At 36.0% G+C, this 19,759-nt stretch overlaps 1 protein-coding gene across 1 annotated transcript in view; it reads right to left on the bottom strand.

The window, feature by feature from the left end:
• Nucleotides 1-19,759, bottom strand: part of ANKS1B (ankyrin repeat and sterile alpha motif domain containing 1B) — a 433,323-nt gene that overhangs the window by 347,623 nt on the left and 65,941 nt on the right. The window contains exons 5-8 of the mRNA XM_032196110.1: nt 14,459-14,534; nt 11,693-11,794; nt 3,478-3,588; nt 381-556 (exon numbers count right to left, since the gene is read on the bottom strand). Of these exons, the coding sequence (XP_032052001.1) occupies nt 381-556; nt 3,478-3,588; nt 11,693-11,794; nt 14,459-14,534 (465 nt within the window). The remainder of the gene's footprint in view (nt 1-380; nt 557-3,477; nt 3,589-11,692; nt 11,795-14,458; nt 14,535-19,759) is intronic.

The raw sequence follows: 19,759 nt of genomic DNA, 5'->3' as shown, positions 1-19,759 counted from the left end.
TCAAGTTAAATTTTTAACTGCAGTTGGAAATCACTGAAGTATCAGAACCATAACAATTTTCAGTATTAGACACTCTGTCTTTAATACCATTAATTACCAGGAAATAGAATGTGTAGGAATCACAACTGACGATGGATAGCTTCTTATTTTGGGGGGCACTTCTGATTAGATCCTATAAGCATTTAGTCTCAGGTATAGTACTAAGCACACTGATTTCAATGGATTTCTCAAAAAAACTCACCATCTCCTTGCACTCCCCATTCTCAAAAGACAAACTAGCCTGAGCTTTTGGTCATATTAGTGGTGCCATCAAAAGCTTTTCTTAGGTATATAAAAAATATATATATATATAAAATGTCTTTGTATCCCATCTTACTTACTACATTAAGTTTGGTTTGGCTTCCACTGGTCATAAGTTCTTCCTCTGATATTTTACTAAAATTGTCCAGATAATGATCAGATATTGTATGAGACAGATCTTCAAAAGAGTATTCCTTTTCTTGGCACAATTTGATTTCATCTAAGAGCTTTGATAATTCTCCCGTCACAGCTTCACCTTTAAAAACAGACATACCGTTAGTCAATACTTAGAATATCAGAGCTTATTTATGCCGAAAAAGGAAATGCATGTTTTTTACATTTTTGCTTAATATTTCTTACATTCCATGCCTGATCATATAAACAGTGATCTTCATGCACAATTCTGTGAGGTTAACCATGTGAGGTTAATCCAAAAAAGGAAAGTGGCTATAAACACAAAAAATTACCGTTCCATACTCTGCATTGTATTCATGTTTGCTGCTGTGATCAGTTAAGACATTACATAGGTTCCATAAGCTCTTAATTAGGTTGGAACTGAGTTTCTGAGAATGCACATCTGTCTCATCAAAGTTGCAATATTTTACAAATAATCCTTGCTCACTTTCCCAGGACCCAATTTATTGGAATGGTAGAAGGGTATACTGGGATAAAACCAAAAGTTTAATATACCACCCTACAGCAGACTATAAGAAACCCATATTTAGTGCATTCTGTATTGTATTTCATGATTTCTCCTTCATTTATCAGATAGCTTCAGTTAAGCAGTTTACTAAAATAGTAGGACAATGTGTTTTGTATGTCTGCACTGAGGGCAGTATTAGAAAGATAACTATTATAATTACATTGAGTAATAAAAGATTAGAATCACATTGAGTGTCAACTTCAGCAAATATTCCACTGGCAGCAGCAGAACTCCACAGAGTAAAAACCTGCTTCTTAGGAACAACTCCATTAGGTCCTGATAATCTATTGCATATGTGTTACACAGTTATCTTTAGTAATAATAATAAACATGTAAATGAAAGTTTTTTTTCCAGCGGCAAATAAGAAACCTCTTCTCGAATGTTTTCCAAGAGTCATACTGTTGGAATCTACAGTCCTTCTACTCAATAAAATACAGAGATAATTCTTTTTTTTTTTTCCATCCTTGGGAACAAAATGCAGCAAAGAATAAACAGAATGAGCATACTAAGCTCAGCATATGTAAACTGCTTGTACAATACATGTACATGTACATTGATGTAACTAAAGAAGCCCCAGATAAGATTCTTTCTGCTTGGTCTAGAGCTCTTTATGTGCCATTTTTCTTCATAGCCTTTTTTTTTTTTTCCATTGTTCAGTATGCTATGTAAGCATTAATGACACAATTTATTCTAAAATATTTTATAAATTACAATTTTTATAAATTACAATTATGGCCAGTTATGACTGCATTTTTAGAGCCAATAACAGTAGTTGTTAATTAAAAACATCTAAATGAATTTTAATATCAAAGTATCAAAAATTATGTATTCAAAACTCTTGTTGCTCTTAGTCAATGGTAAGCTCGCACAAAACCTGGAAATGAAACAAAGGTGCAATCAGGACTATTTATATTCAGCTTTCTATTTAGAAATTTGAAATTATTGCAGATTAATATTAAGTAAAATCAGAAGTAAAAGACCTGAATGTTAAGAACAATTTTAAAAACATGCTGAGTGCCCCCAAGAAAACACAGGACTACTGTTTCCTACAGATTCATGTTCACTTCCCCTAGCTTGCTCTCTGTGCAAAAACTTAATGTTCTTCTACATGTGCCTTGCAATATTTCTTACTGGGCATGAATGAGTTGAGTGTGGTGAGATGGAACTGCAAGTGTGTTGACTGATGTGTCTGTAAGTGTATGCTAACTGGCTAACTGCTGCCAGAAAGAATGCATAAATGATGAATTTTGCCTAAGTTTCTTTTAGTGCAGGTACTAGTTAACGTCCCTCCCCTCTATCCAAATATCTATTTTCATGAAAGTCACAGGAAGGTAATTCATACATTTATCTCTCTTCCAAATTGGGTTTAAACTTAAATTATTTGAAATTACATTCTTAGAAAATGACAGATGGATGGATGGGAAGTACAATAATGTGCAATTTCTTTCCTTTACAATCAGATTAAACAACAGATGAGGAAAAGAAAACTAGCATATTTTACAGTATTTATATCTTGCAAGTGGAAAAATGGAATGAGAGATCATGACTTCATTAAGAAGTAAAACATATATTAGAATTATTTACTACTTAATTTCAGGATGGACATTTCTATTGCATAGTGTAGCTGACTTCATGAATGATTCTACTGAACTCAAAGGAACTATCTATCTTTTCATACATTACATAACTGTTAAGTATCCCAATGGGAAATGTGACTGGTACTAGAGTATTTGTTTACTTTCACCATGAAGATCAGAATCTGGCTTGCAGCAGTAAAGCAGTAAGCTTAGTTTTCTCATGAATTAAGCTCTCATGGCAAAAGGGGTAAAAACAAACAAACAAACAAACAAAACAAAAACAAACAAACAAAAAAAAAAAAAAAAAACAAGGAGAGGCAGAGTTATTTGCCAACAGTCAATTGCATTAACTTTGGATGATTTTAGAAGCCAGTAATGAGGTTTGGTTCTACAATACAATGGTTTTCATGGAACATTTTTTGGAATTACAATGCAATGTTAGAAGGCTTATCTGCAGGAAGAATGGGAGAGCTGTACCCAAATGATCCTTGAAAGAGTCATCCAAATGTAACACAATTGGAAAAGGTACTCATGGTGACAAATTCTCTCTCTAACCTGCATGTCTGCAGAGTATTTTGGCATATTTATTGACCTTCCATTCTACTTATGAAATGCATTATGCTCTATAAATTTAAAAGATTTAAGATCAAATAATGTAATACATAGTAATCAGTCTGTGACTTGTCCTTTTTGAGAACGGTTCTTCGTTTCCCTGTATGACACAGATTACAGTGTATGCAGTCAAGATAGGTAGTTAATAATGGAAAAAAGCATCTCAATATCAATCTCTTTATCTTTTTCAATTCATATGTTTTGTATTAATGTGTTAGCAATATAATTTTAATAGTAAAGATAATTTAATACAGCTTCTTTATTCACAGAGTACATGTATTTACTTTTAGCCTTTGGAGATGGAGGAACTTCTGGGGACAAAATGCAAGACTGATGTTCTGCACATTCCAGTGGGCGTTCCTCTGAAACACTTGCATTTCCTGTTTCCATATATTCTGTAATTTAAAGACACAAATACACTTAAACTCATGAATTGTACTGGTTTATTCCAACAAAAAGTATATTTCTTCTTTCTTTTTTTTTTTTTTATTTAAAAAAATTTTTAAACCTTTCCAGTTTTTGATGATGAATAAAATAAACTTCAGTTTCACTACTATTATTTTTATGTAAACATACATTATTTTCATGTGGTTTTGTACACAATCTAGCTCAATGAAACACTAAGATTTTCATGAATGTTATTCCAGGACAAATATTAAATAATAAATTAGAAATTAATTTATGCAATAGTGGATTTTATTTTTTCCAGCAGAGTGAATGGTTCTCAGCTCAAGCAGTTATTTTACATCTTTACTTGCTTGATTTCCTGAGGTTTCCTAACCAGACAGTAAGTACAACAGCACAAATGGCAACACACACCACAGTGAACTACAATAAGCACTTTCATCAATTTCACATTGAAGGACTGAAGAGTTTCTGGAAACTGAAAATCTCTCTAATTTAATTTCTGCAACCTACAACACACTTGTTTAGCTTGCTTTTATTCCTGATTAAATAACAAATCCCAAAACCCAAATACAATCTGTAATAAAATACGCATCTGAGAAAATGAAATTGGAAATGGCAGAGAACAGCATGCAGTTTCAGAATGCTATACAGGTTGCCAGTTTTTAAGTCAGTAAGATTTGAAAATGCCCTACATTAGGTCTGATGGCTTGTAATGGTCCCCTGGATAATCTGTCATATATTTCTCTGTATGAAAATAGTCAAGTTTATTTTTTTCATTTTTATTTTTTTGTATGTAGTGCTGTAAGCAAAGAAGCAAAGATGAGTTATAAGCAAGAGACCATGAGAAAACCAGCAGCATGACAAAATGCTCTGGAATATTTTCCAGCTCTGTCAGCTATATTATTGGTCACATTATTGTATGAGGTAGAGGAGAAATAAAAGGGAAGTTAGACTCAAAGGGGAAAAAAATAATAATAAAGTAAATGAAAAAAAATCATGCCTGAAAATACATACTTGACAATTCTGCAACTGTCCAAAAGCACACCAAATACAAAGTTTTACCAGGTGTGAGTGTTCAAATTATTGGATAATGATATTAGGAAAGGAAATGCAGGGGAAGGATTGTGAAGAATTTTAACCTTGTAGTCTGATAAGACTCTGGTTAGTCTTACAGACTCTGTAGTCTGCAAGACTCTGGTTTTAAAATAGTACTTTATTTTAACTCTATGGCAGCCCCATTTTCAGACCAATGCACTTACCTGCTGAAGACTAGTTCTGAGGTGGAAACCCCAAGTTTGAGGTAAGTCTCTTAAATACTTAAAAATTACACAATTATTTCCAGAAAACCTCCACAAAAGACTCAGCACACAGAGTGCTACAGAGGTTTGGAACAGGAAAACAAAGAGTACCATACAGTTTTGGACTTCTGTGGGACTTCTAACTTGTTTTTCCTGCTATTGAAAATTCTATGGGATGCATGTGAGAACAATAAAGACATGGATTCGGTTGTAAGAGCTTGTAGTCTAGATAAATGAAAACTTACCCATAATGTTATCAAAGAAACAGACACAAATCAGGTGATCTATTTTAAGAGCCAAAGACAAACTACATAAAAGCAGTGGATGCTTTCATCTGCACCAAAATTCAGTAGTTCACCTGCAGCTTGTTAGAAATTCATCTTCATGCCTGCCCAAACTCACTGAAAAAGTTGGTACTGTTAACCATCATCTGCCCTGACTATGGTGTAGTTGAAAGACTGCTCTGGATTCCATCACTTCCCCCCCCCCCCCCCCCCCCCTCAAAAAACAAAAACAAAAACAAACAAACAAACAAACAAACAAAGAACATTTTCCTCAGTTGTGGTATCACGGAGTTTAGAGAAAACACTCATTCCCATAATGGGGAGGGTAAAGTCTGCTCAGGATACAACCTGACGATGCATAATGCGTCTTTCACCAGCTTTCTGCATCATGTCATCCTATTCCACAGACAGCAAGAATGACTAGCAGGATCATGGTGGGTAATGCATGTGCTAATATACGCATGCTAGAGATGGTTCTTCACCAAACTGGGAAGAATGGAGTATTTTACATCTGTTGACTCAAACAGAAGATTACTGTTAAATAAGGACTAATAATAAGAATTTCAGAAATGCTGCCTGCTTAGTAGCATTCTTTTCTACAGCTATTTAATTTCAAAATAGTGCACAAAAAGTAGTAGTGTAGAAGTGGTCCCATATCAGTGGAAATAAGAGAAGTAGGGAATATGTCTCCAAGAAGGTAATACATGCCAGAAAGGTCAAACTACAGCAGGAACTCCAGGTTCCTCACTTTAACATGTGCTAAGCCAAAGCCAAGCAGAAGAGAAAGCTTTAACACGTAAGCAGACACATGCAGCTGTCTCACCTCACGGAGCAGTGAGTGCCAGAAAGCTCAGCCATGAAGGGAACAGGGCCCAGCTCAGCTGGAGTTGCTGCCGAATGTCCTGGCCAGTGAAAGCCTTGGCTCAGGCTTGCTCTAACTTCAGCTCCTCTAGGTCCTCATTCCTCATTGACATCAGGATTTTTGCTTCATTTATAAACCATGGCTTTTAGAGAGAGATCTTTGTTCCTTTCCTTTAATTTAATATAAGCACTTTTCCCTTTTGATAGCATCTATCAGCCGAGCCATGGGTCAAGCCACCCAGAGTTCCCCCCTAGAGTGACTTCCGTTCAAGAGACCAAAAAGTCTTTTTAAACTCTAAAAAGTGAAATTTGGTTAGTATAAAAATAAGAACACGTGCCTTTTCAAACAGAAGAATCTCCAATATCTAGATCAGAAGAATGAGGCAGGCCTGCAGGCCCCACCCTGACACACTGCTTGTATCCTTTGCTCCTCCATTGCTTCATGCCCTCCTGAACAGCAGCTATTTTCACAGCCGCCTCTGTCCTCACCAGGACTCCCCCTGGGGCCCAGCTCCCTGTGCCTCCTAGCACCTGGCTGAGCTCCGCCAGCTCCCCTGCATCCTGCCTCAGCCTGCTCTCTAGAAGCAACTCACAAAATGGCTCTCTTGTGCAGGAATGATCCCCAGCCCTGCAAAGGCATCATGACCCAATTCCTCCTGCTTCTACAGGAGCACCAATTACAGGAAACTAACCAGTAACTGCTGCCTTCACATCTGCTAAGGTGACAGGCTTGAGCTAAGGCTGAGGCTGGGTTGACTTTAGCCTCCTGAATTTCAAAAGCACAATTCCGAATTACTCAATTTTAGCATAATGCCAGAGAAACCAGAAATCTGTAGATCAGAATACATTTGTACATGTGTTCAAGGATGATAAACAGAAACAAGTACTGAGTGCTGCTATGATTCTGAGGTAGCAGAGGAAACAGCTAAGCAGCAGTTAAGTTAACTAATAAACATAGTTAATACTATACAGCATTTGCAACATAGCCTTACAAAAGGAGTTGAGAAATCCCCACAGAAAAAAAAAATAAAAAGGGATAAAAAGGGGGGGTGGGGTGGAGGAGGTGAATGGGGAAGGTTAATTAGTACCCCAATTTTTTTCCTCCCACAAAGTTCTGATAAATCCTAGACTGGAAATCTCTTCCATCCTTACAGTGAGGTTGAAGACGTACTGGAGGAAAATCTACTTGTCTACAGAAAGAGAGGGAGAGAAAGAGAGTGAGAATAAACAAAAGGCCGACACTAATGAGATTGCAGCTATTTAAGCTGTGGGGGAAAAAAGGAGTCCTGGTTCTGCTTCTATTCTAGCAGCTGCTTGTGTATTTTCCACTATGAATAATTAGGTAACATGTACAAACTACATTAGTTTCTCAAGCAGCAGCAGCAGAAGAGAAAGGAAAGAGCTTTCCATTACATCTCCCTCCATATTGTCTATAGAGCAGAGCTTACTGTGCCTTCCTGGTACTTCTGTCTTTTCTCATCTGTTTTTCTACTATCACCTTCTTTTTTTCATAATAACAATAATTCTGTTTCCAAAGGAAAAAAAAAAAATAGTAAAAGAGCAAGATTCTAATAGAGAACATAGTAGTCTGTGGAGAAAGGGTTGAAAGATGGTATAGAATGCACCTGCGTCACGTTCACATGTGCTAAAACTAAAACACAGCTGGTCGGTTTAATTTTAGGAATACTAGCCTTGGCAACATCCCTTTTATCTTCAGTGTCTAATTATAAATCCCTAAGTGCCAATACTGTTAACTGCTTCAGCACTGAATGCTGTCATTTCATTGCATCCAAGAAATGCATGTGCACTGCAGAATAGCCACACTTGGCACAGTATTCAAATTCTCTGCTTTTTGAGTATATAACAACAAAACAGCTAATTCTCCCTTATCGTGTAAAGAATCTATAATAATACTATACCATACTATACAATACTATATGATACGATACTATATGATACTATACTATATAATACTATACTCTATGATATGATCCGATACTATACTATAAAGTATTTTTAAATAAGCTCAATGTAGTTCAGAGTTGAGCCAGACACAGAAAAAGACGGGACATATATGAAAGACAAAGAATTAAAATATGAACTGTTATTCTAATAATTCCATCTGTATTTAACAGGCAGTTAAAAAAAAAAAAAAAGTTCAGGTGGAGTGTAGTTTAATCATCCTCATTCAGGTTGCTCTTGAAAATGATTTAATTATTTATTTGCCATCTATCAGATAATGCACCAAACTCTTAAAGAGGTGGAAGACTTTTCAAGCACCATTTTTTTTAGCAACTTCAATTACTGTTTTCTCAGTATGGTGGAAAAGATTATAAACTAAAGATCACAAAGACATTAAGATCACTTCTAAAACCTCACTGGCAAAAGTTTTTATTTCTTTTTAAGCTATAATCTGTAAAAAATTATTTTTTAATAATATCCTTATATAAAGGCAGAACACTAATAGAAACTTCTATCCACAGTTCCTCAGTTCTGGAAGTATTATTCACAGAAAACTACCAGTCCTGTGGGTTTTAGTATCAGCAGAACAGATTTAGTATTGCTGCCTCCATGAACTGCTTCCAAAGATGTAAATTAATTTATTCTCTCAAGGAACTTCTTTCCCTTCAAAGAAGTTTCTCATCAGTATCCTCACAACCAACTCATTATTCTCCCCCAAATCTTTTCTTATGACTTTGGTTTTTGACTCTACTTTTTGGCATTGAACACTATCTATCAGGCCCACCAGTCACTTTATTTTCTAGCCTTTCTAGTCAATCTGTTTATATGCATCTTTCAGCCTTTGTTTTAAATTTTGAAAACTGTTGTCTTGTGGCAGGAATAAATATTATGCTCTATGTTAATACTACAAACTGTACAGAGATACCTAACTGTACAAAGGACCTAACTAGGGTTACTAGGTTTCATAACAATACAAGGGTAGAAATCAATAAGAATGCCAGGGGATAAAATCTTACTTTAGCCTGACAACAAGGTGAAAGAATCAACTCAATACCATTGTGTCTGCATAAAGAAAAAAAAAGAAGAAACTTACAAAATCCAGACAGTATCTGACACCATTCATTTCATTGCTTTTTCCTGTAGGTTTACATGAAGGAGACGTGTAAGCTTCCCTAGACAATCATCTGTACATGGGAGGTTAAACAGGAATGTATTTGGAAGTCTCTAACTCTCTCTCAGCATTTGACCTTTTTTTGCATGGTATTCATTACCCACTGAAGTTGAACTTAATTACAGTACATTCAGGTTTCCCAAAATCCCAGTGCTGCACTGAGTTTTCAGCTACAGTGGAATAAATGCCCACACTTCAATGAAGAATGCATTCATTGGCTTTTTAGAAGCAGGATAGGTCTGCTCTATCATCAGCAGTGCTAGCACTGAATCCTGCCATTCCTGTTTTTATCTTTCAACTTGTTCTCACAGTTCAAACTTGATCTTTGATGGTTAAAGCTTTAGCAAACCCTTTGCTGATGAAAAAGAATCTCACTGGGCTCCACAAGAGAGTTCTGAAGGGGCTCCTCCTGTTTTCTTAAGGTTCAAAATGACATCTTTGTAAACATTTTTCATCCTTGCACATCACTTCTGACTATAAGGCAGACAGAGAAAAATAAAGAGCTCTTTGTTACAAGACATACTAATAGGAGCTGAAACTACTTAGCAGACTTCTTTATATATTCAAGGCATACATATGAAAGAGATTGCATGTCAAAGCACCAAGAAGCCTTGAAATTGATAAATTTATTTTTTGTGGTAAAAACTAAGGGCATTTACTGACCCATAAAAATTACAAACCCTTGAGATAGGTTTGGGTGCTGTTCATAAAGCAAGGGTACTTTGAAGAAACTGTTGATTAGTGGGGTTGAGACTGTAAGAGATATCACACTGAAGATAAAATGGAACAATGCAGAGATACTAACATGACAGCTGTTTTATTTGGCAATGGAATATTATAATGAAGCTTAGATTTATGTCTGAAGGTTGATTGATTTTGATGTCTAAGGAAATGGAAGCTCTGGCTGATCCTTTTCCTTTCTCTGAAGAAGTTTAGGTATGATAATAACCTTCTTTCCCTCTACATAGTTGCAACTCAGTGAGATATAAAGTTTCACCATATGGTCTGTATCAAATTAGGAGCTCCCTTCTGCTGGCAGAGGGAAGTTCTGCTTGCCTCAGATGGATTTTCCCACTTTTTGATGACCATCTCAGCCAGTTACCTGGGACAGAGCTAACTCTGGGACCTGATTCATATTGGAGACAAGCTCATTAAAGCAAACAAATGTATATTTATATAATTACAACATTTTTTTCTATTATCTTATGTACTATTAAATATATGTAATAAATTATATATTTTCTATAATTATAAATTTATAAATTATATTACTGGTTAATTAATAGAATCAGATCAACTTGCAATCTGCTGTAAGCTGGGAATAAGGAAGAGAACTCTGTAACTGGAAGTAGGGGATAAGAAACACAGAATGGGACAAAGGGAAAAAGAAAATAGGAAGGATGGAGAGGAGTTAGACTATCCCTTTCAGTAACAGCAGGTTGTTAATTCAGTTCAGCTATAACATGAACCTGCATCTTAAGAGAAATCTCCCCATCCAGCCTGCAAAATTTTTATTTTACTTAGAGGAACTTTGTATCTTTTGGCACAACCTCATTGAAAAAGGTTATCAAAGCTCACTAGCCAGTCTGTAAAGAAAAGAAAACCTGAAGGACACTGTGTGGCCACATGACCTCATTTTCTATAGAAAATGTGCTTATATTATCAGGTATCAGGGAGACTGAAGCATGAGCTAGTACACTTGGAGCACCCATAGTGAACTGACTAAAATGGCTCATTCAAAAACAGGATCAATGCATGTGTAAATGAAGCTGATACTTGCAGTGATCTCCTTAGTCAAACACAGCTAATGAAAGACTAATCTGAAAATGCAGGGGAAAAATTCATACAAGGAAAGAATGATGTGTAATGCTGAATTATGTACCCATTCATATTTGACCACTTTAATGCCATGTTTTACAGTTAAAAAATAAAAAAAAAAAAAAAAAAAAAAAAAAAAAGAGTGAATAAAACTGAAGTTCTACATTAGTTTTACAGCATGAAACTAAGACAAATGAGAACAAACACGTGCAAAAAACTTACATTGTTTCTGCTATAATGACAAGGGTTACTGCCTGCTTTATTTTCTTTTTTAATTTAAAGACAATGAGAAAAATGCAACAAAATGTGTTGAAAGTTAGTCATCATCATTCAGTCACATTTGTTATTTATGAGTGAATCAGGTATCTCAATTCTAGTTTGCCATCACAATTGAATGGAGCTGTAGTGAAACATTAAAATATGTTCTCTTGCAATGAAGAATGTACAAAGAGTAACTGTAAGCGACACACCATACTAATGACTATTGTCAGAAAAAGGGAAGAGTTTACTCTGAAATCCAGGTATTCAGTCACTTAATTTTTTGTATCTAGCAAACAAGAACTTTACCTTCTTAAGTCAAAAGAAGCGCAGGGTTTTTTATATATATATATTTTAAAATTAGCAATTACTATATATGTTAGTATGCCTCCATGCTATTCTGATTTGTCTCTAACAAATGTAACTGAATACAACTTACCTTGAAGTAGAGCAGCAATTTGGAGTGACTGTTGAGATGGATGTTCTTTAAGAATATCTAAAACTGTTCTACCCAAACTGTCCTTTATGTTGGTATCAATTCCTGAAAAACAGAATGATCTGTGGTGGAAATTTTAATCTCAAGTACTTCTGATTATAAATGTGGCATATCAGACTCAATTAAATGACAAATTGAATGCAAGCAGTTATACAACTGCAGCAGATTAACAGCTGTGCTACAGTTGAAGTACAACATCCATTTCTGTTCCATTTAGGAGCCTAAAATTCACATGCTGACATGATTGTTTTTATGTTTCTGTCACTCATGACAATATAAAGTAAGCTTCTTTAAACAAATTTAGGGGTACTTTAACAGACTGTTCCTAAGAAACAACCATTCTGAAAACAATGTTTTGTAAAATCAAGAAATACTCTTAATGTTTTTCCTACATGTCTTGATTCTAACTCTCCCCTGTCCTCTCTAATTCAATGAGTATTTTTGTAGTGCCTACTACCAGTATGTGTGTTGGGAGCAACACTGAAAAAGTTATTAACCTTCAACGTTTTGTACTCCCTGAAAAGACTGATATACCCATATGTAGTGTAAGGGCTGTATGCAAAGCCAGAACATTTACTCACAGACTGCTCAAACTGTTGACTAACTAATTAGCTCAAACCGTGAACATAAGCACAAATATGAAAGTTTGAGGCTTATCCTAGATAGGTGTCAGAGAATATGATGCACATGCTGCTGCATGAATCTTCAACTTTGTCTTGTGGGGACTTCTTTGGGAATGTTTAACTTATGGTATAAGAATGAAGTTGTTTTTTAATTTAGATGTACTTTCAGAAAAGGTAGAGGGATGAAAGATCATAAGAACCAGAATAAGATTCTTCTCAGGAAACTGAATAGAGGAAATCAGAAGAAGCAGGATTTATGAAGGTGTTCTGGAAGCAAGATGGGATCTCTCTACTCACCAGAAAAAGCTGCAGCTTTTGCTATTTCCTTACTGAGGGAGAGTTTCCTAATTCATTTTGTGAGAAAGAGATACTTGTTTTCTCAATGACAATAAAGCCAAAAGATTGCTGGGCTAGTTAGCTATGGTAGCTTATTTTCAGAGTCTGAAGACACCAACTTACACTTTTCCTTTGCAATGCTACTCAGAACATCTGAACCATTTTTGAAGCACAACTAGGATTGATAGATGAAAAGGGACCGGGTGAGGAACACTGCAGAAACTCAGAGTATTTAGAGTTGAAGGAATTCACAGTGAAGTTCCTACTCCAATGTCTTGTACAATTATACAGTAGTAGAGAGATGTACTAGTCTTTGAGAAATATTACTTATCTGTGGCCTAAGGGCTTCCCATATTTCTGTGATATTCTCCATTCCTTACTATTAATGTAAATTAATATAAAGAGGCCCTACCTTTCTGAGGGCATGTGCAGATCCCTTTCTGCCTCCTCCTTAGTCGTCCATACGGAAAAACATTTTGGAAGAACCTTTTTTTTTTCTGAAAGTAGATCTCAGATCACATATACACAAGCTGAGATTTAGTTGAGGAGCTGTGACATTCCTTCTTTTGTATGGTACAACCCCATAAGCACTGATAATAAAGATCAGTAAAACCTCACTATAATGGAATTTCATGTATATCAAAAGAGTTGTTTCTGGATATTCTCATCTTCATTGGTTTTCTTATTTATCTGAGAAGACAGTTGGTCAGATAAAAATTTACCTCAAATGATTCTGAAACTCTTGTGTAGTAGATAGGTTTGTTGGGACTATATCTACGTTCTCCTCTCCTTTCAGTACAAAAGCAATTCTGATAGACCCAGTGCCTTCCTTCAGAGGCAGCCTAAGTTTATCCAGGCAATGAAGGAGCAGGCAGGATGGCATGTTTGTTAGGAAATAAATGTGAAAATGAGTATTCTGGTGTCTAGATCAAAGAAATAAACCTGTTCTGTCTTAGTTTATGATCTCTTGGGTCAATTTAATTGCAGAACAAGGGAATCCAGGGGGCGTGTGCAGAACTATGGGTAAATTTCTAAAAATTTTTAAATGGAGATTAAATCCCCAGAATCCTACTTAATAAAAAGCCAGAACTGCACAGTGGTATATCACCTCTTTTTAATGCATGGCGAAATGACTAGAAGTAAGTGTCTGCAAAACAGGAAATGAAGAGTTAGAGTATATGGAATCTCCATAATGTAATAACACTGTCATCTCTGAGTGATGACATATAATCAAACCTCCTTCACAGTGGTTACAGAACAGTTTGGGGAGGAAAGCCAATAGGCAGCTTAGATCAGTTAAGGCATAGTGACATGAGACTACACAGCTTTATAATCTTAAAGTCATGGAGACAACCACAGGCTCCAATAAATGGAATAAAAGAAGAAATGAGACAATAATGCCTTTTATTTCCTTGCTGAACCTGAATACTCTTGGCTGTCTTTCAGAGTGAATAAAAAAAATTTATGTAGCCATTTCATTCTCAGAATACATTTATTCTCAGAATACAGTGGCATACACTGACTCATACATGGAATTTCTGAGTCTTAGTGAAAACATTACTTTTGTTCTTGTTGTGTATCTTCATTTCTTATTCTAAAAGAACATTATTTTAATGATAATTACATGTGATTAGATTTGCAAGGGCTGAGAAATATAACAGTAATTTGAATAAACAAAATGTGAGGAGGCAAACACCAGATTAGGAATACTTAGAGTAGCTGTTCAGTGCTTCCTGTAAGTTAAATTTACCTGTTTCAAGCAAAATGCGTACTACTTCCACCTTTCCAAACAGGGCTGCTTCATGTAGTGCACTCCCTTTTTCTGTCTAGAAAAACAAAAATATTGTTATATTTAAAATACAAATCTAAAATACCAAGGAATCTTTTTGAAAATAATACATTTAGAAAGTAAGTATTTATTTTTCCCCTCTATATTATTAAATAATATTGAATGGGCAAGAAAAATACTACCCTAATATATTTTTTCTTCAAAATAAGAACATAAATGCTATCAGATCTACTATATAAATTAACAAATATATAAGAAAATATAAGGCATATGAAATAAAACTCCCAATGAACAAAATTGCATTTGTGCGAAATTTCTAAACTCTTGTTATGGGCAGTGAGAAGGTAATTAGTAGTCAGTGGAACATAGCTATTCAGCAGAGTCAGTTTACATGTAGACATCTACACTTAGGTATTTTAGTCTGAAAGTGGATCACACCCTAGGGGTTCAAATCAGTTGCACAGTGAGAGCTGCCCGAGGATACCCCACCTGGCCTCCAGCTGTTATTCCAGTTGATGCTGCCTTTGATCTGCATCTTATCTGCCCCATGCAGATGTCTTGGATACCCTAAGGCACCTCCATCATTATAAGTTTATATTTAGATCATTTAGACCCTGCCTTAGACATCTGTGAGCTTGATTTTGCAGAATTCCTTGGCACAAAATTCTATGTGAATGGGAATTTTGCTTAAATGTAGAGCTCTGAAAACAAACTACCTCTCTTAACAAGCTACTTATCTTATTATTTTGTATTGCTGTTACTCAAGAATCTGAAGATTGTTTGGAAATGCCTTTCCAAACAATAGGATCAGCAATAGCTAAAGCACCATTAGATCTCACTGAATCTCTGGCTCATCTGCTTTTTTTGGATAGTAAATTAGTTTTTGAGTGGTTTTGATTTGTGGACAACTGTTAAAGGATTTGCTGGTTGTATTATTCACTTTTGCTACATTTCTATCCAAATGCAGCTGTCATTTTTGTTATGATGGAAAGACTTCCAGGAAAAAAAAAAAAAAAAAAAAAAGTATTTTAACTCTGAAATAAAATAGTACTTTATTATTTATTAGCTGAATCAGAATGCACCAGTGTTACAGAGATGCAAATAATTGATACTTAGAAATAACCAGTGATCTTGAGATGGGATGTGGGCATGTGGTAAGCATACATATATGTTCTATCAATCAGTTGAGCCTGAAAACTCCTTGTTATATCCTTAATAGGAACACTCACTTTCTTCATACTTAGTATGTGGGTGTATAAAGTACAGCATGCCAAATGGCATTTACATTCAGCATATCAGGTATACCATTAGTATCATAAATAGGAGAAGAAAGTTAATAAGATAATATGCATATGAAATACATATCTCAAAACAATTTCTAATCTTTCCATTTTTGGAAGCAATCCAGATGTACATTCACAGACATTTTGAATGAGAAAACTAAATATTGAGATTTATTTACAGATAATTTCAGAATACTTCATTCAAAAAGCATCTACAGGAGTTTTGCACTAACTGTGACCACCTTTAACACTGGATGACTCTTCAGTGACATAGTTCAACCACAAAAGTACACACAGAGCTTAAGGTACAGCTCAGAAATTACTGGGAATGGAAACAGTTCTAATAAACAGCATTGATAGCTAGAGGTCTGATATTGAAAAAGGCTTGACCTCAGAAATCTCACAAAATGCTTTGACACAACCTATTTTCAGCCTATTGCCTTCAGCATTTGTGAAGATATAGTATTTCCTTTGGATTGGTCACTTACTGACATGAAAAACCCTTAAGAGTATTGGGTGGACTTGGTACTGTTAACATACAGTTCATTGTCATCAAGGATGTGAAGTAGAGCTTTGGCCCCCAAAGTATTTGACTTAGGAAAGATAGAAAGTGAAATTTAAAAGCCATAATGGGGAGAGGCTTGGCATGGTAACCTGTCAGAGAACACCAAAAGAGATGGTCAGTCACAATGGACCACTCACTGTTTTAAGAAAAGTGTAATGTTTTCCTCATCTTTGAACATAATTGACTATAGTTGAACATATTCTCTTATATCTGAACATGCCCCAGCAATGTGTCCTTGTAGAAAAAATAAAATGAAAATGGAGTACAGGTTGGGGATGACCTACTGGAGAGCAGTTCTGCGAAGAGGGACATGGGGGTCGTGGTGGACAACAAGTTAACCATGAGCCAGCAGTGTGCCCTTGTGGCCAAGAAGGCCAATGGGATCCTGGCATGCGTCAAGAGTAATGTGGACAGTAAGTCAAGAGAGGTGATCCTCTCCCTCTACTCAGCTCTGGTGAGGCCACACCTGGAATATTTTGTGCAGTTCTGGGCTCCCCAGAACAAGAGGAATATAGAACTTCCAGAGAGTGTCCAGCATAGAGCCACAAAGATGATTAAGAGATTGGAGCATCTGTTCTATGAGGAAAGACTAGGCAATCTGGGCCTGTTTAGCCTAGAGAAGAGGAGATTGAGAGGGGATCTTATCAACCACTATAAATACCTGAGGGGACAATGTAAAGTGGAAGGGGTCAAACTCTTCTCAGTGGTGGCCAGTGATAGGACAAGGGGTAATGGGTATAAATTGAACCACAGGAGGTTTCAACACCATATGAGGAAGAACTTCTTTACAGCTTGGGTGACAGAGCACTGGAACAGGCTGCCCAGAGAGGTTGTGGAGTCTCCTTCTTTGGAGATATTCAAAACCCCACCTCTTATAGCTCTCTATAGGTACCTTAAAGGAGGCTGTAGAGAGGTGAGGGTTGGTCTGTTCTCCCACATGCCCAGTGATAGGACGAGGGGGAATGGGCTAAAGTTGTGCCAGGGGAAGTTTAGGGTCGATATTAGAAAAAACTTATTTACTGAAATGGTCGTTAGGCATTGGAATGGGATGCCCAGGGAAGTGGTTGAGTCACCATCCCTGGATGTCTTTAAAAGATGTTTAGATTCAGAGCTTAGTGATATGGTTTAGTGGTTTAGTGGAGGACTTGTTAGTGTTAGGTCAGAGGTTGGACTAGGTGATCTTGGAGGTCTCTTCCAACCTAGATGATTCTGTGATTCTGTGATATGCCAGCAATGAAATCCACAGAGGTTCAGATGTTATCAGAAGCCTCAGCACTAAGTTTTAGTCCTACAGATGAAGTGTAGGAAGAAAAACCAGATGTGTCTTCACTGAAATTGTAGAGAGATTTCTGTATTAACATTAATAAGGAACCTTTTTCAGTGGAAAAAGGCAACATAATTTAATTACAACATCTATCTAGAATCCATTTGTGTGGGGTGATCAGGATTAATGCTCTGGTATGCTGAATCAACTGCTTAGAGGACAAGGAAGAGAATTGATCCTTAGACTCCTTAGTTAAGAGGTAGGAAAGGTCCTGATATGACAATTACCAGAACTGGAATTAGTCCTTTCTATTGATCAAAATTGCCCAAATCAGAGAGACTGAAGGGAAGGCAAGTAACAGTTGACCAAAGCATATACCTCATAAGAAATGAAATGAAGATTAACATGAGAAGAGAAAATTTGATGGTGAGGTCTAAGACAAATCTGGGGACAACCTGAGAGCATCCAAAGCCAAATGATATATATATTTTTTTTCTTTTTGCATTTTCTTGTTCCTTGATATATTCTATGGTGGTATTTCCTGTCATATCTGTACATGATCCTGAAACTCTTTGCAGGTATTCTGCACTGCCCTGAGTTCCAGGGCAGTCTTTCCTTTACAACTCCAAGCTATTAGTCAATGCTAATGAATGCCATATCCACAAAATGAGGTATATGTTACAAGCAATCTGTCAGGAAGAGGAATTTGAAAGACACACCATATAAACAGTGGACTGATTTGTGCATTATGTAGGTGATTTTCTAAACAAGAAGAGAAATATTACCAGCAAATTGAAAGAAAATCAGTCTGGGAATATGGAGATTGAAAACAGACTTGTGAAATGCAGATGTATAATCCTGCATGAGATGTCACAAGGATGAATGCTGACGTAAATCCTAAAAGCTCTAGGCAGGATTTCATGGTAATAGTGAATACCTAATGAGTGAATCAGATCCCTCTTGACCCAAAAAACTGTCCAGAAGGCAGAGCTGTCCTTGTTAGCAAAGTGTTCAGTTACCAAACTCCATTTTAACATAAGGTGTTGATGCTCAGGATGAACAGAGCCAAGAGTTACTGGGAGGACTGGCAGAGTAGATTCATATCCCTTGGTACACGTGGACTACTATTTGAAGACAGAAATAATGTTTTGTTGTTGTTGTTGTTTTGGGTGTAATAGAGTACATTACTTAAACTGGAAGTATTAAAAATGTAGTTGCAAATAACCTTTGTATTCTATATTATGTGAAATGCACTAGAGTTTTTAAGTGTAGATCTTTTTCACTTATAAAGGTGTACGTATGTGCTAATATACTCTTGATGTCTACACTACAGCAAGTAAACTTGGAATTTATAGACAATATTCTCTTCTTCACTCTCTGAAGCTTTCATTGCCTTGGATCATATAGCAAAGTGAACACTACCATAATATCTGGAAATGCTTCCACAATGACATTTAATGCAAGAAATGACAATATTTTTTCATGAACAGTGAGCTACAGTTTGTTTCAGTTTGCATCAATGTATTACATATCAATTCCCTGACTTAAGTTTTCTGTGTACCAAATAAAAAGAACCATAGCACAAACTGTGCTAAGCACGTAATAAAATGTCCCTGCCCCAACTAGCTTACAGCTAAATACAGGCAGAGTATTAGAGCTGGGCACACAAAACAAGCAAGGGTAGAAGGACATTGCAAGTTAGAACGCCAAGATACACAGATCAATTTGGTGTACAATTTGCAGGCTCACATAAAAGCATTAAGGTTTTTATTAGAATTGCTTGTTGTTGTTTTAATTATGTAAATATGTGAGAGTTTGTAATTAGGTTACTTGTCTAGTCCTTATTGGCAATTTACTATATGTTTGATATGGGTTTCAGAGATGCTCTGCATCACAGGGTGGTAGATTTGCAAATTGATTCATGAAATATCCACCATATGTAGTGACAGCAGAAAGGGATGTAGCTCTTTGCAGAACTTTGGTGACAAGCAATAGAAATTGCCATCATTACTGAGTCAGACAGGGAAGGTAAATAGGGGTAGATAAAAGTGGGATAGGCAGATGGGGCCAAAGTTGCAAAGTTATTTACAATTATAAAATTACTGTTTACATGAAACATACTGTACTGTGCAGTATATTATTTTATACTG

The sequence above is a fragment of the Aythya fuligula genome, chromosome 1 (genome assembly GCF_009819795.1).
Source record: "Aythya fuligula isolate bAytFul2 chromosome 1, bAytFul2.pri, whole genome shotgun sequence".
Lineage (NCBI taxonomy): Eukaryota > Metazoa > Chordata > Aves > Anseriformes > Anatidae > Aythya > Aythya fuligula.
Note: the sequence above shows the minus strand (reverse complement) of the source record. Positions and strands in the feature narration are given on the sequence as shown.